At 44.9% G+C, this 15,134-nt stretch overlaps 2 protein-coding genes across 12 annotated transcripts in view; one reads left to right on the forward strand and one right to left on the reverse strand.

Annotated features, from left to right (window-relative positions):
* LOC128877174 (choline transporter-like protein 1) overlaps positions 1–5,330 on the forward strand; it is a 65,677-nt gene extending 60,347 nt beyond the window's left edge. For all 10 annotated transcript variants that reach the window (XM_054124252.1, XM_054124258.1, XM_054124250.1 and 7 more), the window contains 9 exons: positions 88–196; positions 1,248–1,367; positions 1,432–1,557; positions 1,628–1,734; positions 2,707–2,963; positions 3,145–3,311; positions 3,375–3,467; positions 3,579–3,671; positions 3,780–5,330. In XM_054124252.1, the coding sequence (XP_053980227.1) occupies positions 88–196; positions 1,248–1,367; positions 1,432–1,557; positions 1,628–1,734; positions 2,707–2,963; positions 3,145–3,311; positions 3,375–3,467; positions 3,579–3,671; positions 3,780–3,842 (1,135 nt within the window). In that variant the 3' untranslated portion in view covers positions 3,843–5,330. The remainder of the gene's footprint in view (positions 1–87; positions 197–1,247; positions 1,368–1,431; positions 1,558–1,627; positions 1,735–2,706; positions 2,964–3,144; positions 3,312–3,374; positions 3,468–3,578; positions 3,672–3,779) is intronic.
* A 4,095-nt stretch (positions 5,331–9,425) lies between these two features.
* LOC128877701 (serine/threonine kinase SAD-1-like) overlaps positions 9,426–15,134 on the reverse strand; it is a 49,781-nt gene continuing 44,072 nt past the window's right edge. For both annotated transcript variants that reach the window (XM_054125240.1, XM_054125239.1), the window contains exons 5-8: positions 14,617–14,971; positions 14,229–14,357; positions 14,048–14,153; positions 9,426–13,924 (exon numbers count right to left, since the gene is read on the reverse strand). In XM_054125240.1, coding sequence (XP_053981215.1) covers positions 11,924–13,924; positions 14,048–14,153; positions 14,229–14,357; positions 14,617–14,971 — 2,591 coding nt within the window. In that variant the 3' untranslated portion in view covers positions 9,426–11,923. The remainder of the gene's footprint in view (positions 13,925–14,047; positions 14,154–14,228; positions 14,358–14,616; positions 14,972–15,134) is intronic.

The raw sequence follows: 15,134 nt of genomic DNA on the forward strand, positions 1-15,134 counted from the left end.
GGCGAATGTTGCTTAGCGTTCTCCGCCGTCTTTGGATGCTGTGTATCGTGAGTTGTCTTGAATCGAGAAAGCATTATCGTCCCTCAGGTTGGCGTGGTACAATGAAAAGAAAGGGGTGGAGGCGCAGCAGATACACGAGGAGGATTCCAGCCAAGAGGCCTACTTCGTTTATGCGATACTGCTGTCTTCCGTTACCGTAAGATACATCATACCTCAGCGCCTATACGTACAGACTTTAGATCCCAGAAATCTTGACAACGACATCAGAGTGTCGCCAGACGTTTGAGTAATCTCCACAGCAAATAGAGTCCGGGATCAAACTTGGCGTGAAAATGTTATATTAATGTTGGTGTGGAGATTGTTCAAAGTGATTGCTAAAATTTATTTGCTTTTCGGAAAGGTTCAAATTTCTGTATAGAAGAGGAAACGTTCTTTGTTGTAAGAGCAACGGTATTGTTGCAGGCTAGATTCTCTAGAGGACTCTTCGTCGAGGCTTTCCGGGAGATCTGTTCTCAAATAGGAAACTGTTTTCGATTGGTAGACGTATTTGAAACAGAATCCTCTAGTAAAGCCTCGCTAGAAAGTCCTCTAGCTAGGATCTAGAACGAAAGCTACGGTACCATTGCCCTAACAACCGAGAATATTACTTCTTCCATTTAAGTAAAGTGCTATTGCAATTGGACCGGTAACCCATAACCGAGCAGATGTCCATAACCGATACTTTAGTCTACCGTATACTCGATGCAGCAGTGCGATACGGCCAGGAGGCATTATTATTACAAGCTGGGACACTTCGTTGCACCAGATGTCAAACACCTAAATTTCTTTTTGAATCGAACAAAATAAATTTCATTTGCTAGCTTGTCCTGAAATTTCGATCTTCTCTACGTGGAGAGAAATAATCTTGGTTCTATGAGCAACGGTATCGCAGCGTTTCGTCTTAGATTCACTAGAGGATCCTCTTCAGCAAGTATTTTCTAGAGGATTCTGCCTCGGGTAGGACTTTCAACCGCTATTCGAGTCAGGATCAGCTAGAAAAACCACCTCAACGAAGAATCCTCTGGCGAATCTAGGACGAAAACTGCAGTGCCGTTACTCTAGCGGCCAAGAGAACGTTACTTGGTTGCACCAGGTGTGAGACACCCAGGTTTTGCAGTTGAATAATCCATAACTGAACGGATACCAACAACCGTCACTTCACCCTACCTTCGCGCCGCAACAGCGCCAATACCAGGTGTAATTTTCAGGTTATCACGCTTTTGATTGTCTTGGTGATGAGGAAAAGAATCGCCCTGGTGATGCAGCTGTTCCGCGAGGCGGGAAAGGCGGTTTACGCGATGCCGGCACTTCTTCTGCAGCCTATATACGTAAATATCACGGCTACAGAATGATACATAGAGTCTACCTGAAAACGATGAAATGGTATTACAGACCTACTTGCTCATCGGGCTCGCCGTTTGCGCTTGGGTGTACTGCATGCTCTTGATCGAGAGCGCTGGGAACATCTACATGAATACGAAAAATCATATACACTTCAGGAAGGACGCACTTCTGATTGTAAGTTAATAGATTGTTTCGACGTCGGAGAACGTGGAGCAGACGCGAGTGTATCCTTAATATCTTGCAGGCTACCAGGTGGTACAATTTGTTCATCTTTTTCGTCACCTGCGAGTTCCTCCTGGGCTGTCAGCACGTTGTCGTCGCCTGCGCCGTTGCACGATGGTTCTTCACCAGGTGACACTGTGATCAATATCCGTGGTTTGCAGGTGGATTGCTTTCCGCGGTACTCGTGGGAAATTTCCATGTCCACTTTGCGTTAGGAGACACCAACGTGTTCGGTTGCCAGCTTCGAGGACACCTCAAACAGTTGACTGTCAAACAGTATTAACATTTTCCGGATTCGACGTCGAGATTAACCGGGATACCGTATCGTTCGTCGTCTTTGTCGTTGTTTAACCACTTAACGGCCGCGCCCGAGTTAACTTGGGCAACATAGTCGTTGGGATAATCATACGAAACGAGTGGCGCACCCAGACGTTTAGCTAGGGTGGTGCAATTAAGAATTAACAAGACCGCGTCGCAATACCTTTCGTCACTTTGTAAATTGTGTTGAAGGAGATAGAGGGAACATTTATTCAGCTTTCTTTTTGCGTACAATGGAATTCTCTTCCAGTTCGATTTGATCTCTACGTTAGGTAACAGTTAGATAGTTGAATATCTCTGTCTACAAAGAAACTACCGACATCTGATCGCGTCCTTTCGGAAAGCAACCAAGATTTGCTGGAAGAATTTTTGGCCATCGCCCAAACTAACCGAGCTATTCAGATGCCTTGGGGATGAGGGTAGTCAAACAACGCGGTGGTTGGGGATAACGTTTAAGTGTCCTTGGAGCGGCCAGTCGATTTAGTTGCGTCCACGGTACAATAGACTTACCGATTACACGGATAAGATCGGGGACAACTTAGTAGCCGAGTAACCGACAATTAACGTACACCCGTTCGATTATCGGTACGGGATTGTTAACCAAGGGATGAGAATCCAATTTCGAGGGCAGACACTTGCCCACGGATAATCGACGTTTTGCTGTAGCGCAAAGACAAATTCCCACTATCCCAGCAAGAGTGAGTCCCTCGCCAATTACAGGAAAGCAATCCAAGGTCAGAGGAGTTACGAACCTCATTAAGCAAATACCTTTCCCTCGTACAGAGACAAGAAGAAGCTCTCTCTGGCGGTAACACGGGGCTTCGGTTATCTCGTACGATATCACTTAGGCACGGTCGCGTTCGGGGCACTGGTTATTGGTGTAGTTCGGCTCGTAAGAGCGATAATTTCCTTCGTCCAGAATCGCCTGAAGCGTTACGATAACGACCTTGTGCGGGGAATATTGTGGTGCTGTCAGTGCTGCCTCTGGTGTTTCGAGTGCGCTCTGAAATTCCTCACCAGGAACGCTTACATCGAAACAGGTACGCTTACATCGAAACAGGTACGCGTTAGTTGGATTTTATGTAGACTTGTCTAAATCGGTCCCTTATATTAGCTTATCCTAAAATGCCAACTTGCGATGTAAAACAGATTAGTAAATCTGTTCCCTTCGATTAAATATTTCTATCGCGTAGAATAACTATTTCCTTGCGAATGTTTCAGCGATATACGGATGCAACTTCTGCACTGGTGGGCGGAAGGCGTTCCAAGCGTTGGCAAGTAATATCTTAAGAGTCGCTGCCATTAACAGCGTCGGGGACTTTGTCCTATTTCTAGGAAAGGTTCTGGTCGTTACATTAACGGTCGTCAGCGGAATTTATCTGGTCCAGGTACGTGTCCAACGTCTTCTTTATCAGCGTGACTCCATCGTTCTAATTCCGGTGTGTGTTTAGAAGAAGGAAGGACTTCATCATCCCTGGGTGCCGATAGCGCTCGCGGGAGTGTTTGCTTTCCTGGTGGCGCACTGCTTCATCTCGATATACGAGGTTCGTGGACAAGTAAATCGAATTAAAAATACTTATAAAAATACGCCTTAGGAAATTAAATAACAATCAGTTGTATCCCTATAAAATTAACCATCGACTTTTGTGTTACAGATGGTCATAGACACCATATTCATTTGCTTCTGCGAGGATTGCGAGAAGAACGACGGCGTCGGTAGGCCGTACTACATGAGTCGTGGATTAATGGTAAGTAAAACACGAGAAAAACATAGGAAAGATTTATTTGCATATACGAAAGTGTATTATTCGCTCTCTGTGATAACGTTTCATTAAAACGGTGACCTCTGTTTGCAGGAATTCGTCGAGAATAGCAAGAAGGCTCTGCAGCATCTGGATCATCGTAGAGCCAGCGCGTAATGGCGATTGTTTGGTGTACTCGGTAGAAGCCAGTTCAGCATTTTAGAGATGCGAGAGATTTTTCAAGTCGTGCCTTCAGGAAACCTCGCGAGAAGGAATCACTGCGGCGTGATATCTTCGATAAGACTTTGGCGTATGAACGTCGTGGATGTGCGTTTACAGTCCTGACGTTTCTTCCCGTCGCGGCATTTCCGTGAATCTTTTAAATATACAGAGTGTTTTATCTTGGTTGTCGAATACACGTGCTGCCCCACGTGGAGGAAGACTGCCATGATATACAGACGATTTCTGTCCATGATCTCTTTTCGTAGCATTTTCCCAGACAGGAAGTAGGTATAACTAGATTCTGTTCAAATAATGGATGACTAATTTAAACGTTTATCCTATCGAACAGTCATTCGGGATCATTTTTCTTTCATTTTTTCATTTCATTCGGTTATCTAAATTAGTTTTGTTCGCTATATAAATATAAGAAGCGGTAAAAATAGTCCGATAAAACTGTCTGCGGTTTATGGTACCGTTCCTATGCAGCGCCGTTCGTGTATGTAGCTGATAACGATAACGCCAATGAAGGGCAGAATTATATTCGGCAGAAATGTACGATGAACAGAAACACCGGTATAGTGATTCATTGATAGAATTGTAAGTTTACATTCTGTTATACTTAACAAACAAAAGATATATATGAAATATTTGAGGCTTTTTATGGTTGATACTAACTGAAGCTTTCAAATGTAAGTTGTGTCTTTTAAGTACGCTCCAACGTTTCGCCAGCATGGTAGTTAACTTCTTTAGGGATCAAATGAAACGCTGATATCGTCATTTGATATATCAATGATGTTATGACATATCAGTGTGATATTTGATCCTTACGAAACTAGCTCCATCGTTAAACATACGATCGCCTCGGTTAGTATCAATCAGCGGACATATGTATCATTCTTCAAAATTGTTTATTCACATAATAATTCTGACCATCTTTGGCTAATGCACGCTTCGATATTCTTCTATAACGAAGAATGGATATAGATATTTTTATCGTTACCTACGCACACTTACTGTTACCTCGAGTCATCGTTATCGAAGAAGACTAGGTTGAGGAGCCTAGCTGATTAGGTAGCCGCTATAATCGTATGCGAACAAATTGTTAACATTCCGTATTGTTGCAATAGTTCCAGGATCATTGGCGATCCGTCACGTACTTTTTTTTATATCTTTTTGTACCAGTTCGTGACGTCCCAACGACGCGACGTATAGATAAAGTCGTTTCTAGCTTAATTGTTTCGAGATTCGGTAAAAAATGATTTCGTTTGTGAAGTGCTGAATTAAAATGCATCATTAGAATGCGTCGTAGAAGCGTGCTTCTACGAAGGAAACATATTTTATATGCCAAAATATTTATAATAATGATGTTATAATGTATTTTTCATAAGTTAAGTAATATGTTGACTCAAAAATTTTATAAATAAAGTATCATTCAATGATTGACAGCTCCTAACAGTCTCTTACCTTGGTAGCACCTGACAATGCCTGAAAGCCTCTCACACACCTAACACCATACAACTACATACTTTACAGTAACATATTAACATACAGTTGCAAATCGAAAATATTGCTTTTTCAAACCATAATAGCCGCCTGAAAAAGAGTAAAAAAGTTGCAAACACAAAATGTTTCCCATGCGATAATGACATCATATACAGCACTGTGGAAATTTTCATATACAGCATCGTGGAAAATAACGGCAGGAGTCGCCCTATTATGCGGCAACCTGTTTCTCTGTTTGTCGGTCCGGTTGCCTGTTCGTAGGGGCAAAAGTGCCACCTCGTCACATATCATGTTCTCCTGTTAAACAGGAGTAAAAAAATCCGACATTACCCATCACAATTTGAGCGGGGCGATTTGCAACATTGTTGAACTTGACGCTGCTCAAAATTCAATAAAGTGGCAACTCAGAAGTTCGGAAAAATGTGACAGAATCCGAAAAATCGACTCGAGTTTTTGCAACATTGTTGTACTTTTCAGCGGAGCCATTTGCAACATTGTTAAACCAGGAAATATCACAGATATGAGGCGAAATTATAAAGAAATATCACAGAAGTGACGGGAAATTACAGAGAAATGTACCAGGAAGTAAAAAGAAATATACCAGGAAATAGAGGAACATGGAGGGAAATTAAAGGAACATGTACCGCCTATCATGCGGCAACCTCTGCTAGCCGGTTTGTCGTTTCGGTTGCCGCCTTATAGGCGCAGCGGTGCCCCTTTCATGCGGCAACCTGTGCTAGCCGATTTGTCGGTTCGGTTGCCATCTTATAGGCGCTGTTAATTCTCACCAAAATCTATATACCTTAAACAACAGTAAAGTGACAGGAAGAACGAGGCAATTATTAGTAGGAATTCTTTTGCTGTTCGTTTTTTTTTTTCATTTATTCGATTCGGGCACACAGTTATTGCATGAATGATTTATAAGCACCGGCGCGCGGTAACGGATACCACGTGGCCGGTGCACGCAAGTGGATCTTTCGTTACACTCAGCTGGCAGTTAAGTTGGATCGACATTTACGAAATCTAAAGCAGACACTTGTCGTATGTATGTATGTATGTACGTACGTACGTTGTATATTCCCTGTGTATTTTTTTCCATTTTATTTAAAGACCGAGAGCCAGTGGAGAAGAGGGGAGCGCTCGAGGGATGTGTCTGTATCTATCTGTCTGTGTGTATGTGTGTCGTGTGTAGACAATTTACATCGCGTCGGTTCGTTGGAAAAAAGATTCGCTTACAAAAATTACCGCGGGACATTGTACTATGCGTAGCGTTGTCATCGCGACAACATCAACGGGGGACTAGCGAACATGAGTTAGCGTAACAGCGCTTTACTTCATCGAAGCAGCTCTGAGGATAAATAGGCGCGATTGCGATCTTTCGATTCGGTCGATCGTCGTCTTTGCCGGCGATGTGGGAAACGAACGAGATCTAATGGAATCGATTTACAACACGAAAATATCTCTTATTTACCATAAATAGTTTCCGAACAGGGGCAACGCAGAGTCCCTGTTGCTGGAAAATTATCGGAGATTAGCTCGTACGGAGGCAAACGCTTCGCTAGATTATTTAGCTGCTGGCGGGTACATATACATACATAGTGTTCGAAATTTTGTTCTTCCTTGTCAAGGTACTTCACATTCGTATCAGACATGAATAGTGAACACGGGAGACGTGTGATCTCGGAATCACCGAAAGGGAAAGTGTTGGTCATGCTTGGTATATCGCGACCGTGTTTAAATTCGAGAAAGAAAGATCAGTCTCGAGAGAAAGAGTTCTATAATATGTTCAAACCTCGTCCTATATTATTTATGTTCTGTGACAGTGGAAGGTCTATCCAGTCGACAGCGTAGACTACTCTGCAGGTAAGACTCGATAGTATCTACGAGATACTATCGGTATCTGTGGAATGTCCTACCCTACCGAGTCCTTCCTAGTGAGTATTACTACATTATCGACCGAGTGTCTCCCTCTATCCCAAAACCAGGGAATCTGATACATTTGGTTGACGTTTCTTCTAAGCAAAGCTTACTTACACTCTCTACATTCTTCATATTCGTGTTACCATATTTTGGTACAATTGATATGATACAAATTATACATATTTGGAGGTAAACACCATAATAATGTACGTCGAGTTTTTTCAAATACCGACTTGTGTGTATAGATGGTATCTATAATTTCGTTGGAACAATTTTTCGAAATGAGGAAATGATGACTTACACAGCATGGTTTTTACCTTCATATTTTGCTACCATATCTGGTGCAATTTATTACTAATATACTTGTTAACATATGACTGATCTTTCTTTCCTCTTAGAATACTTTAATGCCCGGAAAACGAAGCACGGTCGCTGGTTTCGTGCAGCTTTTAGCTAAATAGCGAGATTCGTCATGGGTTATGCTCTCTCCGTGGATATATACAACGGAAATGTTAATGCCCGTTTGCACCTTGGGTCGCGATCCATTGGAATAATCGTGGACAGCACTTACTCTTCGAATCGACGGTTCAACCGAGACGAGGCGATTGGTTCAACGACGCTTTCAATGTTTGGCGCTCGTGTGCAATTATAGATGAGCAAAATTCTTACGCAAACAAAAATCCCAAATAACAAATTAAGTATATATATGTATATATATGAATTACACAATAAAATATTTCACAAGAAACATAAAATAAAATGTTTCATTCGCCCGCAAGGTATATAATTTCACTTAACGCAACCATAAACTAACACAATTCTTAAATTACTTTGGTTTCGTTTCTTATCCGATATGCGAAAGAAATTTTGCCCATCAGTCTTGCAACCAATGTTTTTGGTCTCGTCGAGATCATCGTCATCGCACGACGCAAGGCATCCAAGCTATCGAGAGTTATTGTACAATTTGTTCAGTCTTTGTCACGGAAACCAATGCAACTCGTCTTCCGACAACACATAAAGGCGACGAAGAAGATTAAAAGAAGAAAAAAACGGGTGATTCGACGATCGTCGGGTAGCGACGAATGAAAAAGATCGTCCCTTTTCGCAGGATTCATATAATAAATAAATTGTTTTGTTACGCTATAAACTGCATGGTTCGGTACACACAATTACGCAATGATTCGCATACTCGAAGTGTTAGGTATATACAAAACATTCTCGGGCTTACTCGAGGGATTATGAAACATCGGCTTCGCAAAGGGAACAATCGAAATTTGTAGATCAAAGCCGCACCTGAGCCGTCAGTCATTGCCAGACATAAGCGTCACTTTAATTGTTCTTTAAATTAATAATATCATTTCATGAATCGCGTTGTACGTATCATTGAACAAACGAAGAACAGAAAATTGTTTACTTATCTCTGGCTTTGTTATCCTGTAGTTACCACTGGCCACTTACGAGGGAGCAAACCCCAATTTTATTAAGATTTCGTGGGTAGATAGAAAATCGAAAAATATTTTATGATGCCTGATCATGTCGATGATCAATGGGCTGCTCGCCCATTAACTGAGAATGACGACGAAGAGAACGAGATGCGCGCTCAGCCTGCAAGCGCGCCCGCTCGCTGGCAAAACGTATTCTTCGACGATATTAGTCTTTCTAGCTGGACGAAGAACCCGTAACGAAAAAAACTATAAGGGTTGCATAACGCTGGGGAGTACCTGGGTTAAGTATCCATCCTTCCTTCAAGTATCCAAGTTCAGTCGTGCCCAAGGTCACACAGTGTTCCAGAATTCCAGCGACATTCTCCCAGAAAACTCAACGATTCTCCAACAGGTACTAGACGCGTCGACGCCATTCCTTCTTCCTCCTCGTCTCGTCGGTTCTTCTGTAGCACCACTGACGTTTCTTCCCATCGAGATGATACGCGTATACGCACGCTAAACTAATCGGCGTTAATATAAATTCGATGTCGCTCGTGTATCGTTAAAGGAATCGCGCGAGGTCCGTTGCGCATCTCGATCGAGCCAGAGTGCGAGCCACGAACATTCTACGAGGGCGTCGCTACGTAGGGAAAATAGTACGTTAATCGCAATCTGGGTAGACGACGGAGGGGAGGGGCAGAGACAGATAAATAAAGGGGAACAACGAGAGGAAGACCGTCCAAGGTTGCGAGATACTTCAATGTCCGCGAACGCTGAATGATTTGGTTGCGTTAGCGACTCTACGCTCGATTCACATTGATATATATATCTACGTCGTATGTTTAACATAATAATAATAATAGTAATCTTAATCGATAGTAGTAATAATAACATTGGTGTCAGAAGTGGGACCTTTTTTGAGAATAATATAATAAGAAAGCCAACATGTCAACGCCCGCCTCAACCAGCATAACAGGCTCTGCCTCGGATACGACGATGGATGTTGAGGACAAAGAAACCGCAGGTGTCTCAAGAAACACGTAAAAAAGAAGCGGTGATAAAATTTATAGCAGAACCGCACAAAACTTTGTTAGTCTCCATCGGGTTAGGGGATAAGGATAAGAATATTTCTATCGGAGACCAAGTCCATAACATATTGTTCACTTCCTACAATGTCCTAAGGCAGCGACACAACCAAACGGGCGGTACATTGGAACAAAGACCAACAGGGACTTCGTATAAAGTAACTTTTGAAGGGGTAGAATATGTTATAGAGAGGGACACCGCGCATCGGATTGTATTGGAACCCGATGTTCCGGTTACCAATAGAACCGGCAACTTTTTAATGGGGAGAACGTCGCCAGACTTGCTATCGAATAGACGTGTTTACCTTGAGTTATTGTTATAGTTAATAAACGTTTCGAGTTCTTGTTCCTTTTATAAAAGACGTGTTAATTATTTAAAATGACTACTCCTCGATGTACCACCACCCCCCGGCGCAACAATATTAATAATAATAAACTCTGCAATATTCAATATAGGTTTGTTCACACGGACTAGATACACATCCCGCAGAGCGACCGATCAATCGATACGCTCTCCTTTTTGACTCGACCCTTGTGCTCGTCGACATCATTCAAGGCGCGAGGACGCGGGAGAGGGTGGGGAGGAGGATTGGCATGAATCGGTTCGAATACATTGACCATTGACGTATGCCGCGTAATCACTGGGGTCGCGGTTAACGATTACCACAATCGCGTTTCAAGAGATCCGTCGTCGCGCGTTCAACTCCGTCGAACGGGGGTCGCGTATCGGTGCCAGGCTAATCGTAATCTAATGATCGCGATTACCGATTACTCGATCGTTGACAATCGATCGATAATCAAAAATTAGCTCAGAGAGATTACAGATTACCGATTCACGATTGCAGATTACAAACGACAGCTTGTACGATCGCTGATCAGCCCAGACGTTACCATCGTCCTCTGAAGAGAACGGTTCGAGATTCTTGTAACAGCAGATTCGATATATCGCGTTCACGCAAACTGGATGGGGCCGACAGACCTTTGCGCATGCAGGACAAGTCTATTCTTTCGTTACAAAAGGTTTCGGCGTACGTATATAGTTGATACATAATTTAGGTACATTTAGCGAAACTATTTCGGTAATGCCTGGGCAAATCTGACAGGTTTTCGAGTGATTATTATCAAAGTAATCGCTGCTCTGACCTGCTGGGATTGCGGACTTGTTCGATCGAGTTGAAACGTCGCGTGTCTCGACTCTACGCGAAACGGTCGGTGTTATTATAAAATAGATTGCACTTCGTGATAACCACGTGTCTCTCTCCGCCGTTTCTCGCTTTACTGTCGGCAGTAATCGTTAGCCATTGCGGAAAAGGTCTCGGGCTGCGCGAGCGTGTCGGCTGATGGTCGGAACGTGACGTATGTACGGTGTATATATAGAGGGCAGCACCCCATTCCGACCTACCCGTGAAATTACCTCCACGAACCATTCGTTACTTCGAATGTAATGTTCCAAATAGAAATCTGTTTCGACAGAACATCCGATGGACGCAAGTTTTCTCAAGGTAGGGATCTGAGATTTCAAAGTGACCGAATCATTTGAAACGGAAGTATATAATTTCTATGGGGTAGGCCTGTTGCGCATTTCGAGACGAATCTATTGATTATGATATGTGTATCTTTCAAGGCCGTTCAAGGGCAGTCAAAATTCTCTTCCTTCGCTAAGTGTTCAGAAAATATTGTGTATCTTCTGTATTATAAAAAAAAAGAGGACCTTGGACATCGTCTCACCATTGAAGGAAGTAGAACTATTTATCAGGATAACCCAATCACCCTTTCGAATGCACATGATGAACACATTTCCTAACAATTCAACAAAAAACAACTTTAACCTAAACGAAACTATGCACTCCTAATAATAAAAAATAAATTTCGCCATGAAGTTTCAAAGGCTCTTTCGCCTAAACAACACTTGTATCCACCGTAAGACGTGACCCTCGAGCCAGAGTAACTCCTATCTAAAGCACTTTTTCGAGTAACGAACAGTCCGAGGAAACAGCTGCGCGTACAGATCAAAATACGACACCCGGTACGTATATATGTATGTATATCTATATATATATATCTTTTAGCGTTTGCGCATCGATCTGGTCGCGTGGTTGCTTCATCAACAGAGACTGCAACACTTGGAGGCATCGCCTAGGTGAATGTGGCAGACGGTAGGCAAGGCACTGCAGCCCTTTCCTACCACGGTCTCCTGCATCAGGTGAGACAGACCCAAGTTCTGGTTGATGTCACCGTCGCTGCCGCGATGCTGGTGCTTCATATCGCACCACTGTCCGCGTTCCCGCCATTTGTCATCCGCCGTGGTGCAGAAAAGCATGGACTTGGGCGACGGTGGGTTGACGCGATCGCGGGTGATGCTGCCGCAGGATCGAGCCTTGTAGAGGCGTCCCTTGCCGAACAGACCTGGCAACGGGACGCAAAGCTTCTTGTGCACGGCAAAGTAACGACTGAGCAATCGTAACTTTCGGTTCTTGCAGTCGTTTCGATGCATGTTACCGTCGTTTCTATTCTCCTTGTCGTTGGACGGCATCTGATTGACCGAACTACCGTTCTGATCTTTGCGCTGGTCGTCTCGGCAGATCTCGATTCTCTTGCACCCGTCGCGTTGGGTCTCCTGCTTGTTGCATTTGCCGTTGGGGCTGCAGTTGTTCTGCCTGTTTGTCGATTGCGACAGGGAGGACTTGCCAGTGCTGAGGGACCAGCTCTGCAAAAGCCTGGCACCGAAACCCTTCGCCTTCTGCACCGTGGTAGCTGCCTGAGACAACGGCTGAGCGACGTTGTGGGAACCCGTGCTGCTTTGCGACACGGACGACGACGACGACGAGGACATGCTCTGCACCCCGAGAACGGTCGAATTGCGCGACATGTGACAATGATTGTGACACGACGAGGGTCCCTCGGCCTCCTGCACCTCGGTTATGCGATTCAACGATTGACTTTCCCGTAATCGCGTCTCACCGGCTCTTCTTCTTCCTGCGCGATGCCTTCTACCGAAAATAACCTGATTCTCGGCGCACCGATGCCTTCCGCCGGTCGTCGTTGTGGTTGTGGTCGTCGTGTTGGTACCGCTTCCGCTATCGTTTCGATTCGTTTCGTTCGATGGTGTGTCCGTCGTGTGTTCCCCATTCCCCACTCCTCCCCCACCACCACCACCACCCCCGCCACTCCCTCCAGGATCCTGCGAATCGCTGGAATCGTCGTGACTGTCGCGCCTGGAGGGCAGTGGTTTCCCCGTGGAAGCGCCTATTTTGTGTGCCCTCTTTTTCCTGCTCTCGCTGTCATCGTCACTGGCGTCGGAGCTCGAGCAGGAAGTCGTGCGCGTCTTATGGAACTTACTCCTCCGCTGTTCGTATCCTGTCCGTCTCACAACGCGACATTTCGAGCTATCACTTTCCGCGGGAAGTACAGGTATCGTGTCGCCGTCCTCCAGGATCTCGTTCAGCGTCAGCTGTGGCGACGATGCCGAGCCCGTGCTACCAGGCGACGGCATAGTCTTATATTTGGGCGTCAGCTGATTGTCGCCCAGCGAGCCCACAGGGTGAAGAGGAATCGACACCGTTGAGGATTCCGTTAGGATAGTGGTAGTCGTGTTAGGGTCGGACTGTTTTGACGCAGGTGTCGTCAAAGTGGAGTCCAAAGACGCAGCGGGTGATCGATGCTGCGCCCCCATTCTCCACTTGTTGGGTGGCACAGGACCTACCGATTTCAAACACTCCGTCACAGACTTTGGCCTGTTCTCCGTAGTGGTCTGCTTCCTCGCCCAACCCTGCGACGCGTCCCCAAAACGATTTTTCAGATTCTCCTGACACGTGGAATCCTTCGCGTTTCCGCTATTCGGACTAGACTTCAGTCTCTCTTCCGCGTCGGCGATTACAGGAACGATACCGCCATCCTTTCGCTGAGATTGCAGAGGCTTGAGGTTCGGTTTCTCCGCTAACCTGTCTTGCAGGATGTGCGAAAGCTTGCCTTCGGATCGAGAACCGCGTCGATTTAACGAGTTGAGTGCGGAGTTGCTGCCACGATCGTCTCGACCCGAACACGAGGACACGTCGTCCTCGTCCTCCTCCTCTTGAACGATGCTGCACTTCCGCGTCCGGATGTTCTACGGAGAGAACAGTGTTTTTATCTCGCTAACATAAAAATTGCTTTCATGTATTTGCTAATCACCGATGTTTCATTGGAAAGCGAAGATTGTCGGTTGCGAGAGCAATTCTCGAATACTTACTTGTGGCACCTCACCCGGCGTTCGCGGTACGCTCAACAACGATTGATTGACCGCGCTTAATAAATTTTGGTCGGCGCGCAGATTCATTCTCGCGTCGTCTTGTCGGCTGAAAATAACAGACGGTTACTGGTAGGTACCCCACGGTTCTCGCCTCTGGAAGAGTTACTAGCGCTACGCATACCTGGACGAGACCTCGAGTATCTCTGGACGAGTCTTCTGTACCTGCTCTTGACGGTGAGCCCGCAATTTCCTTTCGGCTAGTAAGAAATACGTTGCCGTTATGTGATTGTACTCATTCTTGTCGAGGGCGCTACGAGCAAATTGAACGAACAGGTTACCATCGCACAGTGCAATCGAGGAACGATTGCTGAGTTATGGGATATAGTAGTCGAGACGATAGTAGGAGAATCTGGGATCTCAGAATTTTAGATGTACAGAAGCAAAATTCAGTGCCTTGCATTTCCAACATCCAAGCACTGATGTACCTCGATTCTTTGGAATGTGCTATGCTTCGTGCGATAGGAATGAAGGAGATCTGTAGGAATTGCTGTCCCGCAGCGTCTACTCACTCCAATATTTCTTCTTTGGTGGCGATGTTACCGTTAACCATCTTAGTAATTATATGATTGTGGTGGTCATCGGAGACTTGTTGCCTGGACACGAGAGGCAACGACGCTTCCACGGGATCGGAGTCGGTTCCAATCGCCAGCCAAGGATCGGCTGCTATTTCTTCGAGCGTTGCTCTGCCCTCTGGTTCTCTGACGAGCATTTTCGCGATCAGACGTTTACAGCCATCCGAAACGTGAGGGGGTATCGAGTACTTGCAATCCATGATCATCGTCAGGGTCTCGCTGTCGTTTGCCTCTTGGAAAGGCGCTTGGCCGCATACTAGCATGTACAAAATTACCCCCAAGGACCAGACATCTGAAACACCCCAAACAAAATGGTGTGGATATTGTAAAATAGACGTAGCTAATGGATGAGGCTGAATGTTTGTAGTCGAGGTAATAAAATTAACTTCGTGAGAGTGCAGACGACGAAGTCGATGCAAAAGAATCGTAATTACACAATGGAATCAAGCTAATAG

The sequence above is a fragment of the Hylaeus volcanicus genome, chromosome 5 (assembly GCF_026283585.1).
Source record: "Hylaeus volcanicus isolate JK05 chromosome 5, UHH_iyHylVolc1.0_haploid, whole genome shotgun sequence".
Lineage (NCBI taxonomy): Eukaryota > Metazoa > Arthropoda > Insecta > Hymenoptera > Colletidae > Hylaeus > Hylaeus volcanicus.